General features: G+C 44.7%; 1 protein-coding gene across 1 annotated transcript in view; it reads right to left on the bottom strand.

Annotated features, from left to right (window-relative positions):
• The window catches only part of EXOC6 (exocyst complex component 6), a 195,381-nt gene extending 187,651 nt beyond the window's left edge, over nucleotides 1–7,730 (bottom strand). The window contains exon 1 of the mRNA XM_006147639.3: nucleotides 7,541–7,730. Coding sequence (XP_006147701.1) covers nucleotides 7,541–7,662 — 122 coding nt within the window. The 5' untranslated portion in view covers nucleotides 7,663–7,730. The remainder of the gene's footprint in view (nucleotides 1–7,540) is intronic.
• Between the last annotated feature and the right edge of the window lie 10,824 nt (nucleotides 7,731–18,554).

Below are 18,554 nucleotides of genomic sequence, written 5' to 3'. Positions count from 1 at the left end.
AATAAGCTTTAGTGATCTATAGCACAGAATGGTGATTATCATCATGTTTTATTTTTCAAAATTTCTAAGAGTAGCTTTTAAATGATCTCACCCCATAAAAGTGGTAAGTGTGTGAGGTGATAGATTTGCTAATTAGCTTGATTTAATCATTTCGACAATGTAAACCTACAGGGAAACATCACATTGTACCCACAAATATATTCAATTAATATTTGTCAACTGAAAATAGACTTTGTTAATTACATGACTCAATATTTCCCCTCGGCTCAGAATTGCAAGATGTGTGTGTTTATTTACTTCAAGTCTCTAGATTATTATTATTAAAATTTTACTGGAAGACCAGCAGATGGCATAATGGTTACATCATTGGATTCCCACATAATCAACCATAACTCGAGTCCCTGGACCCAGCAGCTTAAAACTCATGCCAGACATGTGTGTGCGTGGACCCAAGATCCCAAGAAGAGAATGGAGGAGAAGGGATTGTGGTGTGGCCATCCCTCCTGGGGGCGGGAGGTGATTTCTCGCTTTCTGTCTCCCTGGCAAGCACACATGCCTGTAGCAAAAAAAAAAAAAAAAACTCTCTCTAAAAAAAAAAATTATACTGGAATGCATATTCCAGGTGTAAATTAGGCAACAATAGTAATGACTAATGTTTACTGAGCATTTACTATGTTGCTAGCAAGCACTGTACTAAGCACTAACCATGTGAGATTGGTTTTATAGTAATCCTCATTTTATAGTTTCAGGAACTAAGGCCAAAATCATACAACTGATAATTATCTGGCCCAGACTAAAACCTAGACTTTTGATCTTAGTCAATATACTTGAAAGAATAAGATCTAGTAGAAATCTTACATTTCTGAAAATATAAAAAGAAGGGCATTCTAGAATATCTACAACCGATTTTAACCAGTTAATTTAATTTAACTTAATTTTTTTAGTACATCATCCTAAGATTTTACAGCATATACAGCTTAGGCTTTTTTGTTTTTTTAAATGTTTTTGGTCCTTTCCTAAAAGTATATTATTTTCATTCCTAAAAACATTAAAGGCACAGAAATACAATATCCTGTTTGTTCTGAAACTGGTAAAACTTCATGGTCAGCTTTTGGAAAAGAGCCCAAGAGAGTCTGTGAATACAAGTGTAAAACAATTATGTTATCATAAAACAATTACAAAAATTTCTTCTGGTACGTCATCTCGTACAATTCCCTTTCCTCCTATTTTTCCCAGTCTTCTGCCAGGCCTTCTTTGGATATGCCCGCTGTCTGTCCCTCCCACCAACTTTGCAGTGCCTTATAGCATGCCCAAGGGTTTCTTATCTCGGGCTCCGCCACAGCAGACGTGACTTCTGGACCCAAATCAGTTCAGACGTGCTGTGACTTCAGGATCTGTTCTCTGAGACTCGCAACACACCCGCAGGACCGCAAGAGGCATAATGAGCCCCAAGCTACCTCCAGGTCTGTATGGCTCACATCTAATTCAACTTGTCCCCAGGGAGCAGGTCTCACGGGTGAGCCTGGCGGCAGGAAGTTCTAGTGTGAATAGGGCCAATGCATGTTAAGAACCCTGCTCCTGTCCTGTCCTAAGACCATACCTGCCACTCGTAATTGTATCCTAATCATTCTCGACATGGGAATTCAGGCAACTGCAGCCACCACCAAGTCACTGAAGCTGATAGGCTAGTTGAAACCTATTGACTGGATTTGTCCAAGGGAGTTGGTGCTACTTAGTTAGGCTGGTACTAATATCGTTATTTCCTTCAGCAAGGCTCCAAACAGCCATCAGGCCTCCCAGGGATAGACCACCCCCTAGTGGGAGGGAGGAGACGACAAGAGCCGGGTGTATCTAAGCTAAAAGGAGGGACTGGGGTGAAAATCAGAAAACCTAAATAAAACGAGAACATCCCGTGGAAATGAGCGCAGGATGCAACGCGATGAAGATAGGAATACCTAGCAAAACTAGTGCTACACCCCACCTGCTGGTGAGTTTCAGCCTGCCGGTATTCTGCCAATCCAGAGATTTTGAACCGCCGAAGCTAAGCCATGCCAGGGCAGCACAGACGAGGTGTAGGCCTCCCTTTACGTCTCCCCCTGTTCTCTTAGGTTAGATCACTGCATGGCTAACATCAAATTCAACTTTTCCACTCTGGATTTTTTTTTAATTCCCTAAATCAGCTTTTTTTAAAAAGAATTATTTATTTTAATTTTATTTATTCATTCATTTTAATTTGACCAGAGAGAGATACAGAGAGAGGTAGAGAGAGAGAGAGAAAGTGAGAAAGCAAGCCACCAGGTCCAGTACTCGAACCATGGTTGCCCATGTGGGAGTGTTCAGTGCCTTAACCACCACGCCAACTGCTGGTCCCCCCTAAATCAGCTTTTATAGCCACCTGAGATGGCCTTGATGGATATTTCATTGACGACACGCAAATAAGCGTTGGAAAAATAACAGTGTCTCAGCTGTCCCCTGAAACCCTCTCTCCTGCCAACCTCGTGTGATGAGCAGTGGCACCATTTCACACAGTGGAAACAAACACTGGGCCCCAGAATTACCTGACTCTTGTCCACTTTTCCAGCCAAACAAACAGAATGCCAAAGGAGGTGGCTCAGGGGCCCCCTGGCAGAGTCCACAGGAGGCAGGCTGGATGTCTGCGGGAAGGTTGCTCTGGGAGCAGCCAACTGTGACGTCAGGAGGCGGGAGGATGACGCCTGGACAGGGTGGAAGGGAGCGTAGGCCACTGACAACCTCCGACTCCATGACTCCTGACCTCAATAGCTCCTCGTGGCTCCTCAGATAAAGGAGGCCACTTCCCACGTGTGCCGGGAAGAAGGGTCACACACTCAAGAAGAAGAGCCGTCGCGTCATCTAGACGTGCCATGGCTAGAAACCACCTCTGAGCTCTGAACCACTGAACTAGGTTCACCTTGTTAGAGAAGCAAGCCCACCTGGCCTCGGTCTAAACACTGACCCGGAACAGGACACCTCAGATTTCCTACCTGAAAGGCAGGGTGGGAGGGAAAGGAAGCTAACAATTTAGATTTTTTTTTTTTTAAGGTTTTTGCCATAGGGCGTGTGCTCTCACCAGAGAGACAAAGAGAGACAGTAAGAGGGAAAGCAAGAAGTCCCCCCACAGGGGGTATGGCCATGCGCAATCCCTTTTCCTCCATTCTCCTCCTGGGATTTTGACCACACACGGGCATGAGTCTGGCTTGAATTCCAAGCCTCACAGGTCTGGAACTTGAACCACAGTCAGCCATGTGAGAGTCCAGTGCCTTGACCACCATGCCACTTACTGGCACCAGAGTTTAGGGTTTTACTACAGAAAATGTTTAGTAAAATAAGGTCTTTTTTCTAAAAGTGACCTTGGAAAATGAGAAAGAACGTTTCAATATACTCTCTACCTCAACCTTCAGAGGCCAAGTTTTCCCTGGGAAGGCTTCTCTCTCACGTTCTCAGCCTCACCACCTCAGTGTCCTGGTCTTTCCTTCACTGCTCACTCCAGAACCTCCTGACAGGGCCTTTGTGGCCCTGCTGGCCAGTCTGCCTCCAGCCTAACGCCTTTCCACCCTCTCTGCTCTTCGAGCTTGATGTAATTAAAATACTTCCTGGGCCAGGTGGTGGCGCAGGGGTGGAACAGGATGCTCTGGAGGCCACCTCACCCTGGGTTAGGGACTGGGCGAGGGGCTGGCCCAGGCTGCTGGTACATCATAGCATTGAGACCCCATTGAGGGCACTGTGGCCACCTCTCTCTAGCAGCTTGCTTTCTCTCTCTCTCTCTCGGAATAGACAGATAGATAAACTAAAAAGAAGAACAGAAGTGGGCCAGCCAGTTGCATGGTGCTTAAGGTGGCTGGACCCCACATGGCTCACTACATCTAGTGGCTTCAAAAATCACACCGGGTATGTGTGTATGCATGCCCAAAATCTCAAGAGGAGAAGGGACTGCAGCATGGCCATCCTTCCTGGGGGGTGATTTCACACACACACACACACACACACACTCACACTCACACAAATACACACTATCTCTCTCCAGAAAGCCTATGCATCCTGTAACAAAAAAGAAAGAAAGAAAGAAAGAAAGAAAGAAAGAAAGAAAGAAAGAAAGAAAGAAAGAAAGAAAGAAAGAAAGAAAGAAAGAAAAAGAAGGGAAAGAAGGAAAATAGAAAAACCAAAATGAACAAAAAAGTTTGCCTCCTCCTCTTTGCTGAGATGACAACCCTCTCTCTGGACTGCTTCCTCTTTTCCCTCCCAGGTCACCATTACCTCCTAAGCTGATGTAAGTTAATTCAACCAATTTTGATCTAGCTACTATATGCCCGGCACTGTGAACGCTTCTACCAGTGATACCAAGGTCTAAGGAAGACACAGGCCCTGCCCTCAGGAACCTTCAGCCTGGAAGTGGGCATAACACAAAAGACACACAGTCAAAATATTGGGTTGTCAGAAAATCCTGACGTATTTTCTCTTGGTTTTCCATGTAAAAATGTGTCATCCTGTTTCTGATGACCCAATAGGTGCCGTGGATTCTTTGAGAAATCTTCAAAGAAAGAATATCTGAGGGACTGGCAGGTGGCATGATGGCTGAGGCGCTGGACTCCCACATGGCAACCATGGTTCAAGTCCTGGACCTGGCAGCTTGCTTTCACATTTTCCCTTTCTCTCTCTCTCTTTCTGTTCAAATTAAAAAATAAATAATAATAACAAGTAAAATAAATAATTTTTTTAAAAAGAAAGAAAGCAAATGTATTTGAGGTATCTTTACAAGACGGGATAGATTTTGACAAGCACAAGTAAGAGCAGATAATACAGGAGAGGCACCGGGAGCACTTCTAGGAAGGAGAAAACCCCAGGGCACGTTGTCGAACAGTAAACAGGCTAGTTTGGCCCAGATCATTTCTAACCCTCCTATCTGACCACATGAGCTGCCACGTTCCATAAGAAAATTACACTGGAGAGTCAGTGACATGCAGAGGTGTGTGTAGAAAGGCCTCGAATGCCAGTCTAAGTCTCCACCCAATTAAATGATCAGAGTACAGTGCGGGAAAACTGATTTTGTCCAATATTATCCCATATGAAGGCTCGGTAGGGGCTCTAGGATTCCACTCTACCCCTCAAAACAACATTGACTTTTTTTTGGAAAAGTGTGCTCACACGCCTTTTTAGTAACCCAGACATGAAGCTAACAGTGGCATTGCAGGCCCGTTGGTGGTGACAGAGCAGAACCTGGGAATGTATCTGCGCACTCTCCACTCTTCAGGGTGATGCTGGTAGATCCCAACGGCTTTGTCTTTAGGAAGACCAGGTACAGGATTGTCCTGGGAATGCAGGGTGAAAAGGGCCCAAGAACCAAGGGAGAAGTCAAATTCAGCCCCAGAATACGACTAGCTAAAAGGATAGTTCCGGGCCAGATGAAGTCTGTACACATTGGCCAGGGCTGTGAGACCAGGGCACAGTTAGGGATGGTTAGGGTCAAAGGCCGAGGGGTCTGAGTAATGATGGCAGCAGAGGCCACAGTAATTATGACACAGCTAGGCTCCCTTCACTCTGCTCATGGACGTTAGACTCCTGACCAGACAAATGCACATGTTTTAGAAGGTGCTGGCACAGTACAAGCTTCGGTAAAAAGCTCTGGTGGCTTCTGCCTATTGGACAAGGTAAAAATGACCTCCCCTTCTTTACGGACAACTCCCGACGATGCTCAGAGAAGAGGAAAGTGTTGGAACAGTTACGAGGGAGTTGTAATCACTTTGTGCCTCTACCTACATACCGATAACCCAAGAATCAAGCAACAAATCTCAGTGGTTCACTGTGGGCCCAACACTCCCTTAAGCCCATTGAAGAGATTCAACCTATGTTTAACGTAAAATACATTTTAAATATCTGGAACATTTTTATTCAGGTCTACACTGCCATGAATTTTGCAGCACTATCCCTAGGGCCTGAGCATTCGATGATAACACACACACACACACACACACACACACACACCCCTTCCCATTTAATCTACAGATATTAGTCAACAAATATGTAATGAATGTCACTCATATTCAGTGATTACTTCCTGTTTCCTCACTGACAGGTGTCAGATATGGGCAGGCAGTCAGAGAAAATTAAATTTTAAAAGCTGGCCTTTCTTAAAGGCATATGGTCTTTCTTTTTTTTTAATCATCATTTTTAAAATTTTCAGCGTTACATAAAATCCCCAACATGATATATGCAATATATATGTATTTTTTCAGCAGAAAGCTTTACACTTTTTGTCTGTCAATAGTTTCTTCCTGGGACCAGCAGGTGGTGTGGTAGTTAGGGCTGACACTCCCATATGGCTGACCATGGTTCAAGTCCTGGGCCTGGTAGCTTGCTTTCTCACTTCTCTCTCTCTCTCTGGTCAAATTAAAATATTATTTGAATCCTGTTATTGCTGTGCAAATTAATACCTATCTTACCAAAGAAGTTATTTTTAATTTCTTTTTTAAGTTTTTGTCATAGGGTGTGTGCACTTGTCAGAGAGTGACAGAGAGAGGGAAAGTGAAAAATCACCTTCCGGGGGCATGACCACACCAGAATCTCTTCTCTCCTATTCTCATCCTGGGATCTTGGGCACGCATGCACACATGCCCAGCGTGACTGTCAAGACACCAGGTCCAGGACTGAAACCACAGTCAGTCATTTAGGAGTCCAGTGCCTTAACCACCGCACCACCTACTGGTCCAACCAAAGAAGTTGGTTTTTTTAAGAGAGATTATTGCTATAGGGCATGTGTGCTCTCAGGGCATGTGTGCTCTCAGGGAAGACAGAGAGACAGAGACAGAGAGAAAGAAATGAGAAATCACCCCCTAGGGGGGAATGGCCACACCACAATCTCTTCCATTCTCCTCTTGGGATTTTAGGCACCCACGCACATGCACCCAGTGTGAGTTCCAAGGCACCAGGTCTCAAACCGCGGTCAGCCATCAGCCATACGGGAGTTCAGTGACATAACCATTACGCCATCTGCTGTTCCTGAAAGAAGTTATTTTTAAATCATATACAGAAACAACAACAACAAAAAATGCACACCTGAGAAGTCACTCAAGAGAGCAGCAACAATACAGATAAATATCCTACATTTTTTCTATTAGTCAGAGCCACCCACACATCAATTGGTTTCATCAGTATGTCTAGTTGTTCTGGTTGTTTCTTCCTAAGTAATATTTTAGAGAAAACAATTGAAACTCCACATAAACATCTTCAAATGAATGTCTATTTGGAGATGGTATGAGGTTCATTTTGCTCACTGAAAGTTCATCTATATGTTTTAACTGCATGGGCTAAATCAGAAAGCAAGCATAATGTCAAAAAGAAAGCATATTATTCCTCTATTGTCATTTTTCTGAGGATAAAACACTTTGAGATTAAGTAAATACAGAAGTGTATTTTTCAAAAGTATATTTTTATTTCATTATAAAGGAAAGTATAAAAAGAAGGGAAAGGACTACTCTCTGGCTGCAAATAATCATAATAATAATAATGAACTATAGAGGCAGCCTACCTTAACGTAGCTTCAACAGGCAGCTCAAAAGACTGAATCTCCACCAGGACATTCTCATAGATTTGATCCCTGTCTTCTTCCAACATTGTTCCCCACGCCCCGCAATTTCCAGCTGCAGACATCAGGTATGGAGGGCAAAATAATTCTAGTGTATAAACTGAAGATCGTTCTCCTTATAATTATTATAAGGCTCTCTGCCCACTCAGAAGCCGCAAAAGCAAGCTCCTATCTGCTTGTCCTTTGCTTCCGGGAATGTTCGCAGCTGTTGCTGTCCGCTCCCGACTTATAACATTTTACTTATTATTAACCTTGACACAGTTCAGAAAGTTCCTGCCTCGTGCCTGCTATATTTGTTCGCTTGTTCTCATAGACAGTAACTAAAAGTAGCCATCAGCACCATTACATTAAAAATTGTATTAAATATACTTGATTTGATAGAATATGCATTTTAATATTAATTGTGCTTTTTTTGGGGGTGGGGGGTGTCCATAGGGCACATGTGCTCACAGGAGAAACAGAGAAAGACACTAAGACAGAAGGTGAGAAATTACACCCCCTACACGCACCAGGAGGGACGGCCATGCCGCAGTTCGTTCTCCTTTCTCCTCCCGGGATTTGAACTACACATGCACACGCGCCTGGTCTCGGACTCAAACTGCAGTCAGCCATGTGAGAGTCCAGTGCCTTAACTACTATGCCAACTGCTGGTCCCTCTTTGTGCCTTTTTAATCCTATTTTTATTAAGTTGAATAGAATAACATCGAAGTATTTCAAATGTACAAAGTACTTAATACAAGTTCTAAGCATATCTCTTAGTAATTCTAGTTTTAAGTATAATGAATACTTTTTTAAATTTTTCATTTTTTCTTTATCACCTTAACATAATGATTCCACATCTATTTTCAGACTAGCTTTTCATTTTATATCATTAACAGCACTTGTGCTAAACACTTACCTAAAGTTACCACCCCGAATTACTCCTATCCTGCCCTAGCCCACAAACAAAGCAGGTGGTTGTCCAGGAAAAATGATAAAGCCCTGTAACACGTGGTCTCTGAGCCCACTGGGCTAGGTCCGTGGTCCCCCGTCTCTTTTGCTTCTCCACCTACTCTCTGCATGCGCATTCCCTCTATTATAGAACCAGTAGTTCTTCCCACCCTGTTCAAACACAAATGGTTCTGGAAGCAGTTACGCTTCTGTCTTGATCAGTCATTTATGCCTCACCGTGAATGAGTATGCCAGATACCTTCTCCAAAATAGGTATTCCTTTTCTTGGTTTGTTTCAAAAGCTTTTGTCATCTGGAGCATGCGATTGCCAGAGAGAGCCAGTGAGAGGGAAAATAAGAAATCCCCCCCCAAGGGGAATGGCCACACACCAATGCCTCCTCCATGTTCCTTCTGGGATTCTGAACATGCATGCAAACATGCCCAGTGTGATTTTCAAGCCACTGGGTCTGCTCCTCAAACCACGGTCAACCATGTGGGAGCCCAGCGCTTTAACCACTATGCCTCTTACTGGCCTCCCAAACTAAATTTTGATCAGAAGGAAAAGAAGTTCATAAAAATGTCAGGATTTGAAAGCGGCCGGTTGCCACTGAGTGGAAGAAAGAGCGCAGGAGCTAGAGGTGCAGGATGCGGAGGGAAAATGCCTACAGCCCATCCCAAGGGGGCTAAAATACTAAATGGGCAGGGATTTCCCATTGCCACTTGCACTGGATCTTCAACTCTGAATTTAACTTCATGCTTTTTTTGTTGTTTTTTAATTGCCAGAGGGAGTGTGCACTCAATAGAAAGAGATGCAGAGAGAGGGAGGGAGAAATCCTCCCCTACCCTGGGTGAGGCGTGGCCATGGTGCAGTCCCTTCTTCATTTCTCCACCTTATCAGGATTTGGTGCACTCAAGTAACACTTGCCTGGTGAGTTTTTGGAGCTGGGGTTGGGACACACAGTGGTTGACCTTGTGGGTTCTGACTCCCTTAACCTCCAGGCTATGGAGCTGACCCAAACCTCATGCTTTCTTGTCTGGTACAAAAAAGCAGGTATTGGGCCAGCAGGCGTGTGGTAGTTAAGGTGCTGGACTCCCACATGGCTGACTGTCGGCCAAGTCCTGAACCTGGCAGCTTGCTTTCTTGCTTTCCTTTTCTCTTTCTGGGCAAAATAAAAAAAAAAAGAAAGAAAGAAAGAAAAGAAAAGAAAAATGAATAATAGTAATAACAGTAATAATAAATAAAATGAAATAAACAATTCTTTTAAAAAAAATTTAAAAAAAGAAAGCAGGTATTTAAAAGGATGAGTAGCTGGGGCCAGCAGGTGGTATGGTGGTTAAGGCACTGGACTCCCACATGACTGACCACAGTTCAAGTCCCTAGACCTGGCAGCTTGCTTTCTCACTTTCCCTCTCTTTCTCTCTCACTCTTGCTCTTGCTAATTAAAACAAATAAATAAATAAAAGTAAATAAATAATTTCTTTAAAAAAGAATTATTTATTTACTTTTATTTATTCATTCATTTACCTTAATTTGAGCAGAGAGAGACAGAGAGAAAGGAAAAGCAAGAAAGCAAGCCACCAGGTCCAGGACTTGAACTGTGGTCAGCTATGTGGGAGTGTCCAGCGCCTTAACCACCATGCCACCAGCTGATCCAACAAAATAATTCTTAAAAAAATAGACTTGACGAAAAGTGATGATTTTCTACGTTATGTTAAAGTCAAGGTTTTTAATATATACTAAAATATAAGATTATCTATGAGCATAGTGTCTCTGATTCATATTTGTATTTCCCATAACTTTTAACAATATGTGGATCTTTAGAAAATTCATGGAAAATGTGTATTATAAAAAACTACGCACAGGGCCAGCTGGTGGGATGGTGGTTAGGGCAGGTGGATCTCACATGGTCAGCTGCACAGTTCAAATCCCAGCAGCTTGAAGGGCAGGCTGGGCACATGTGCACGTGTCCCCAGAATCCCAAAGAGAGAAAGAAGCGGAGAAGTGATTGCAATGTGACCATCCCCCATGAAGGGCGCCTTCTCACTTTCCCTTTCCCCCTTTCTCTCTCTGATAAGTGCTGCACCCTCTGGCAAAAATTGAAAATAAAAACAGAAAGTATGCGTAAATTACACAATTATTTGGCGCCAGAGTAAATTCATATTTTTATACTATTTTCCCACTTTTTTTTTTTTTTTTTTTTGAGAGGTTTTTGCTATGGGACGCGTGCACTTGCCTGAGAGACAGAGAGACAGAAAGCAAGAAATCACCCCCAAGGGGGGATGACCATGCCATAATCCCTTCTCCTCCATTCTCCTCTCGGGATCCTGGGCACGCACACACACGCACCCGACGTGAGTTTAGGCCACCAAGTCTGGGGTTCGAACCGCAGTCGACTGCATGGGAGTCAAGCAACATAGCTATTATGCCAACTGCTGGTCCCTCCTACTTTTTAAAAAAAGAATTATTTATTTCATTTCATTTGTTCATTCATTTATCTTTAATTTGACCAGAGAGAGAGAGAAAGTGGGAAAGCAAGCCTCCGGTCCAGGACTTGGACTGTGGTCGGCCATGTGGGAATGTCCAGTGCCTTAACCACCATGCCACCTGCTGGTCCCCCCACAAACTTTTATAGTCCCTTCATAAATACCCTGTATACAGTAAGCACTCAAGAAGTGTGTGAAAAAAAAAATGATGGTAAAACCTACAAGCTAAGAATTATCTCTGCCTTGAAAGATGTTGGTCCAAGTTACACAGAATCTGTCAATTCCAGATTGAATTGATCAGAACCTGAGCATACATAAATGCATGACGAGAAGTCTCTCTGGCCATAGAACATTGGTCTCTTAGAGTGCACTGCAGAGGACAGCCTCATAAGTAATGCCACATCCTGGGGATGTATATCTGACAACCATTCAGTCCTAAAAGTCAAAAACATGGATTCTTCTCCCCACACAAATGTTAATTCTGAACATTTTCAAGCTTACAGAGTTACAAGAACATGATGAATGGTCGTAGATGACATTGAAAATTTCTCCCTATTATCTGACTCACCAATTGTTAACATTTTGCCACATTTCCTTCTTCTTTTTTAATTTTTTATGGGATTTTAAATGATAGGAAGAGAGAGAGGGGGGAAAATGTATTAATTTAAATAATTTAAGAACAGTCTATCACTGTACTATAAAGTAATTTAATTAACAAACCACTGTAAGCTTTGACGGTTGCTGCCTATGGCCGTCATCCTCTGCAGCCGTCATCCTCTGCTGTACAGGGACCCCATCAGGACATTCAAAGTCTTCTTACCTGGGGGCCTGGGGCCTCCTCAGCTCTCCCCACCCTCCCTTTTCTCTCATCCTCACTTTCTTCTGCTCCTCCCACTCCTGTTAAGTGAAGTTTTTCTCTACCTCTTACTTTCTTCCCTGTTGTATGAGACACAGGCAACAACTTCCTGTTTCCACTGGCTAATCCAACATCTTCCTTTTATTCAAAACTTTCCTTGAGTGCCATTTCCTGCCGGAAGTCCGTACAGATTGAATGAACAGGAGAGGCTCCCCTCTCAAAAGTAACGGTCAGAAAAACAACCTCCTGTCCCATAGCGCTGACAATTAATTCACCAAATAAGGAAAAGAAAAGGAGGAAATGGAACATTTTTAAACAGCCATATTCCAAGATGCCCATAAAAAAGAATGGCCACGTATGAGCAGAATGTCCCCGGTGTCGACCCTTAACCTCTCCTCTCAGTTGCAGCTCAAATTGCTTCCCAGGATCAGGCCTAACCACTGACTGAGACGTGGAAGTGGCCCTAAACCAGCAGTTCCCCCCCACACACACACCGTGAGCCCTGGAGCCCCCAGCCCTAGGCAATGCCTGGAGACATTGTGGATCACCCCTGGAGGTGGGTGCTACTAACACCTAGTGGGGAGAAGCCAGGGGTGCTGCTAAACACCACTGCACAGCACAGCCCCCAAGCTGCATAGCACAGCCCCCCAGCTCACACACACACACACACACACACACACTTATCCAGTCCTGGTTAAGGAATCCTGCCCTAAGCAGATCTTTGGGATCATGTGTGACCATCTGGCCACACCTAGTGTTAATATGACTATTCTGGGGGCTCCTTTCTGCACCCATTTTCTTCCTCTCGAGTCTCTGTCTTCTTAGTCTGCTAGGAACCCTACGGTCCCTCCAGAGTTAGGGACCCATTTCTTTTAAAGTAAGTTTATTCTTCAAGTAAAACTTGCTCCTTTCCAAACATAGACGCCCAGTCTCCTTGCCCTGTCCCAGAATCGCTGGTGGGGAGCATGGTGGCCTCAGGTTTCACTGGCATAGGTGCCCCACACACAATTTGCAGATTCTAGGAAACATACCTGGGAGTCCAGGGACAAGACGGGGGTGGGGGCCAAAAAGCATGAAAAGGCAACCAGAAGAGGGGCCCCGCCTGGCAAGTAACACCTGGGGTTCAGTTCTGCTCAGAGTCTTGGTGGAATCTTTGTTGCCCTTCCCACCGCTACACCACACCTTCCCATGGGAGTAGCTCGCTCACTTTAATATGTTGGGATGAGTCCACTAAAAATCAACAACAAAACAAAACCCTTCAGCAACCTAGGAATAGAAAAATGTATCAAAAAGTCCCATGTTTGGTCCACCCATGGTGGCTCGTGGAGGCTGAAGCCAGGACTGGGCAGGTCAAGGTCATGTGGGAGGCCCATTCTTAAAAAACCTAGACACGGTGCAGGAAGATGGCAGCATAGCAAGAGCATAAAAAGGCGGCAGCAGCCCCGTCGTAATACCCTGCTTGGTGACTAAACACGAACATCGACTCCCTTAGCTCAGAACACATCACCAGCTTTGGAACCAGCATGTAGTCGACCGCGGTTCGCGTCCAGGACACGGTGGCTTAAAAACTCACGCCAGGCGCGTGTGCGTGTGTGCCCAAGATCCCGAGAGGAGAATAGAGGAGAAGGGATTGCAGCGTGGCCATCCCCCTTGGGGGGGTGATTTCTTACTTTCTGTCTCTGTCTCTGTCTGTCTGGCGAGCGCACGCGCCCTATAGCGAAAAACCTCTCCAAAAAAAGATTAAAAGATATCCCGGAGCCAGTCCCGAGGCGTACTGGTTAAGGGAGCCAGATCCCATAAAGTCAATCCACAGGGTTTGAATTCTGGCCCCAGAGGCAGATATATGTGTGTGCCCCAAATCCTGACAGGATGAAAAGATGGAAGAGAAGAGATTGTGGTGTAACTCCACCCCATTGGGGAATGCTTTCTCTCTCTCTCCCTTTCACACCCTCTGTCTGCCAACCACACATGCACTCTGGCAATTTAAACAAAATAATTCTGGAAGTCCTAGCTAGTGTAATAAGGCAAGATAAAGATATAAAAGATATGAAATAGGTAAGAAGGGAGAAAAATTAACATTTGCAGAATACATGATCATCTATGTAGAAAATCTAGATAGATCAATTAGATTAAATCTAGAATTAATAAGTGAATCTGACAAGGCATCTAGATTTTTATTTATTTATTTATTTATTTATTGGAGAGGTTTTTGCTATAGGGTGCGTGTGCTCATCAGAAAGACAAAGAGAGACAGAGAGACAGAAAGTGAGAAATCACTCCCCAGGGGGGATGGCCATGCAGCAATCCCTTCTCCTCCATTCTCCTCTCAGGATCTTGGGCACGCATGCATACATGCCCTGAGTGAGTTTTAAGCCATCGCGTCCGGGACTCGAACCACAGTCGACTACATGGGAGTCCAGCGACATAGCCATTACGCCAACTACTAGTCCCGGCATCTAGATTTTTAAAAATGTAAACGTAGATCTATATATTAGTAACAATTAGGAAATTAAACATAAACTGCATATACCATATACACTAGTGTCAAAACACCAATATCTACGAACGGCATGCCACCTGGTAAGGACTGCAGGGTCCGCTGGGCCATAGCCGAGAGTGCTAATGGCCATACAACAATAAGGAATGATCAGGTCCAATTTTTCAGGAAAAAAGGGAACACCTACTCGGCCTAGGGAAGGATTAGGAAGCTTCCTTATGAATACATCAGGCCAGACCAGCGGCTCGGCAGTTAAGCCAAATGCTTAGGGAAGCAGATTCCACATAGCCAACCGTAGTTTTCTGTTTTTGCTTTTTTTTTTTTTTTGCCATAGGGTGCGTGCGCTCGCCAGACAGACAGAGAGAGACAGAAAGTAAGAAATCACCCCCCCCCCCAGAGGGGATGGCCATGCCACAATCCCTTCTCCATTCTCCTCTCAAGATCTTGGGCACGCACGCACATGCGCCTGGCGTGAGTTTTAAGCCACTGGGTCCAAGACTTGAACCGCGTCGACTTCATAGGAGTCCAGCAACATAGCCATTACGCTAACTGCTAGTCCCACCCAAACGTAGTTCTAATCCTGGCCCCAGTGGCTGACAAAACCTTCTGGATACGTGTGTGAGTACCCCAAAATCCCAGATGGAGAAATGAGGAGAAGAGATTGCAGCATAACTACGCCTCACTGAGGGAGTGCTTTCTCCCCTCCCTCCCCCAGCACCTATCCCCTTTGAAAAGTGGAAAAGAAAAAAAGGGATATGACTTCAAGTGCTGAATAGTGGCATGGGGTAAAAGGCGATGCTCTGCAAGGCAGACTCACCTGGGAAGGTTACCAGTTCATACCTGGAGACCTCCTTGTAAGCCCAGCATACATGCGACTGTGATCCCATGTGGCTTAAGCTGGGCGTGAGTCGCTGTTTTAAGACGCTGATGGAGACGCTGTTTCTCTCTGTCTCTCAGTGTCTCTCACTTATGGAATAAATAAACAAACTTAAAAAAAAAAAGATATAACATCAGAGCAACCTTAACGAGCAAGTAAAAATTTGCCAAGTGAAAGAGGAAAGGCCACGCCAGACAGAACAGCATCAGCTAAGGCGTGGCACAAAGCCTGACAACGGCGAACCTCAGCCCAAGTCAGTTGTGATCCAGCCACTGGGAGTCTAGTGCCATCTCAGGCCACAAGAACAGCATACAGAGTTGAGGGCAAAGAGGGCAGTAACTCAATTGTCTTTACGCTGATCAGACTAAAATGGGAGTGTTTTCTTTAAGAGCCACTTGATTAACGTGGAGCACTTCGGGGGAGACTAGTATTCATCATTCTTCACTACCATTCATTCATTCCAGTAGTATTCATTCTTTCAAATAATAATTGAAGAATCAGACGCATATCCTGCTTTTGTGGATGATATGGTAAGGAACTATGAGAACTCCTTGCCCTGCTGCTCCTGTGGCCTTTTACCCCTGGCCTTCACCTGGATACCTTCCCAAAGGAGCTCCCTGTCTGTAACAGAGGATGACAACAGTGGCACTGTCTCACCTGCTGCCACGGAGATGACATGACTTTTAAGCATTTATTTTATAAAATATTTAGAAAAAGTTGGGCATGTGATAAGCCATAGTAAGCGTTAGCTGTTGGGCCGGGCCCCACGGCCTTATGGTTAAGGGAGTAGGATTCCACACAGCTAATCTCAAAACACAAATCCCGGGGAATAGCAGATGGCGTAATGGTTACATCGCTGAATTCCCGCATGCCTATTGCAGTTGGAGTCCCAGACCCTGCGGCTTGAAACTCACACCAAGCATGTATGCACATGTGCCGAAAACCCCAAAAGGAGAGTGAAGGAGAAGAGATTGCGGTGTGGCCATCCCCCCGGAGAGGGGCGATTGCTCACTTTCTGTCTCTCTGGCAAGTGCACATGCCCTATAGCAAAAATCTCTCTTAAAAAAAAAAAGAGTTAGCAATTCCAGACCCAGCAGCTTGAAAAACACATTGGTCGTGTGTGTTTGTGACCCCCAAATCACAACAGGATGGAGATGTGGACAAGAAGGACTGTGGTGTGAATATGCCCCACTGAGGGGTGTTTCCTTGCTTTCTTGCCTCTCTCTCTGTCTCTCTCCAACAAGCGCACACATTCTTTGGAAAATCCTTTTGGAAAAGTGGTTAAGATCATTAAATAAATGAAGGAAGGATGACTCAGAAGAGCACGAAAGCATTCCCAGAGGAGAGGTCACTGGACCTGAGAAATGGAGAATGGATGCTGTTTGGGTATCCCAGAGTGGGAAGGACTCACAGCCAAGCCAGGTGCAAGGAAGCTGATGGGAACAAAGGGCCCAAATAGAGCGAAAGACACGGCCAGGGACGCGAAAGTACAGCCGGTGCTGACCAAGGGACCGCTTGCCCGAGACAGGGAGATGGAGACGCAGGCAGGGAAAGGGCTCTATGGTTGGGTTGCTACAGCAGCAAACACGGTGGCGGGCACAGGCTGGGTGCTCGATAAATATTTGTTCAATAAATAATCTTGACACAGAAGCACAGTGCTTTGTAAGTAATGGGTAAGCAATAAATATTTAACCATGGTATCACAGTAGTTTGTCTTACAAAGCCTAGCTAACATAAAACAGTTAGAAGTTCTTCTGGTTATATTAGCATCAGTCGTAGGAGTTTAGCAGTAGGGAATCTTTCAAGATAGGGAGATTCCAGCTAAGTTTTAGAATGTTAGCATTATTACTTACAGGCAACTGAAAATAATACAAGTATTATTAGCAATACAATTTATCATTTGAAAGTAAGGTTTTATTTATTTATTTGTTGTTGCTGTTGTTGCCAGAGGACATGTGTGCTTATCAGAGAGAGACAGAGAGGGAGAGGAGAAAGCACGCTCGTGGGAAATGGTCCTACTGCAACCCTCTCTCCTCCATCTCTCTCGGCTCAGAGCAGATTTTGGGTAGGCATGCACATGTGCCTAGCCTGTTTCTTTCTTTTTCTTTTCTTTTCTTTTTTTTTTTTTTTGAGAGGCTTTTGCTATAGGGTGCATGCGCTCGCCAGAGAGGCAGAGAGAGACAGAGAGATAGAAAGCGAGAAATCACCCCCCAGGGGGGATGGCCATGCCGCAATCCCTTCTCCTCCATTCACCTCTCGGGATCTTGGGCACACACACACACACACACACACACACACACACGGCGTGAGTTTAAGCCACCGGGTCCGGGACGCGAACCATGGTCGACTACGTGGGAGTCCAGCAATATAGCCATTCCACTAACTGCTGGTCCCCTGGCCTGTTTCTTAAGCCGTGCGGTCTGGGACTAGAACCAGGGGGTAGGCCATGTGGCATCTGGCTGCCTCAACCACTAGGCCACAGAGCCAGCCTGAACATTTTTCAAGAAAAATTTATGTCACCCAAAATCATGATTCCACGAAGCCATTCTATATTTTTTCTATAATCTTCAAAAAATTCAGGATCCAACATTTTATTGTGAAAATTATTCTGGTCTTTCAGTGGGTCTAGGTTTTCTCAGTAATCTATCCTCCTACAATTCTTTAAGGAGTAAACTTTCTAAGTAATAAGAAAGCAGTTTTTAAAAATCAATTCCAAATTTATGATATAAAGCATGACATTTTCCTGTTTGTAAAATTGTACCCCACGCTCCCATGCAGGTTATAATGCGTTTGCTGGTCTAAGCCACGTGCTCCTGGGAACACACGTGCTCCTGGGAACACGCGGTGACCTTGTTGGTCTCTGAGCGGCGCACATGCTGGAATGCCTCTCCTGGCCGGGCTTGTCTGTAGGGTGACAAAAGCATCGTTCCTCACACAGTTGTTGTGAAGATTACTGGACTTTTAAGCACATATTAAGTAGAGCTTTTAGAAAAGTGTCTGACACATGGTGAGCAAAAACGCTGTCACCTGTTATTGTCACGAGCCTTTGAGGCCTTGTTCCAAAGGTACTTGTTCGGTAGAGTGACTTGCTGCAGTCTCTCCTAACTCTTTCAACATACCTTGATCAAAGCTCTTATCCTTAAGTATTGTGCTTTGTTTAGTTTTGGCTTTTCAGAGAGCGGGCTTATTCCTCCCGGGAACTGGGTTCCAACAAGTCCAAGGCACACCGTGTCGATCTCTTCTGCCTCATCCGGAAGTCCGGCAGGCCTGGGGTGCTGGCGAGAGGCAGGTCCTGACCCAGGGTTCTGCCGCC

This window comes from Tupaia chinensis, unplaced genomic scaffold, assembly GCF_000334495.1.
Source record: "Tupaia chinensis unplaced genomic scaffold, TupChi_1.0 Scaffold000217_1, whole genome shotgun sequence".
Taxonomy (NCBI): domain Eukaryota; kingdom Metazoa; phylum Chordata; class Mammalia; order Scandentia; family Tupaiidae; genus Tupaia; species Tupaia belangeri.
This window is presented reverse-complemented; position numbering and strand designations above follow the sequence as displayed.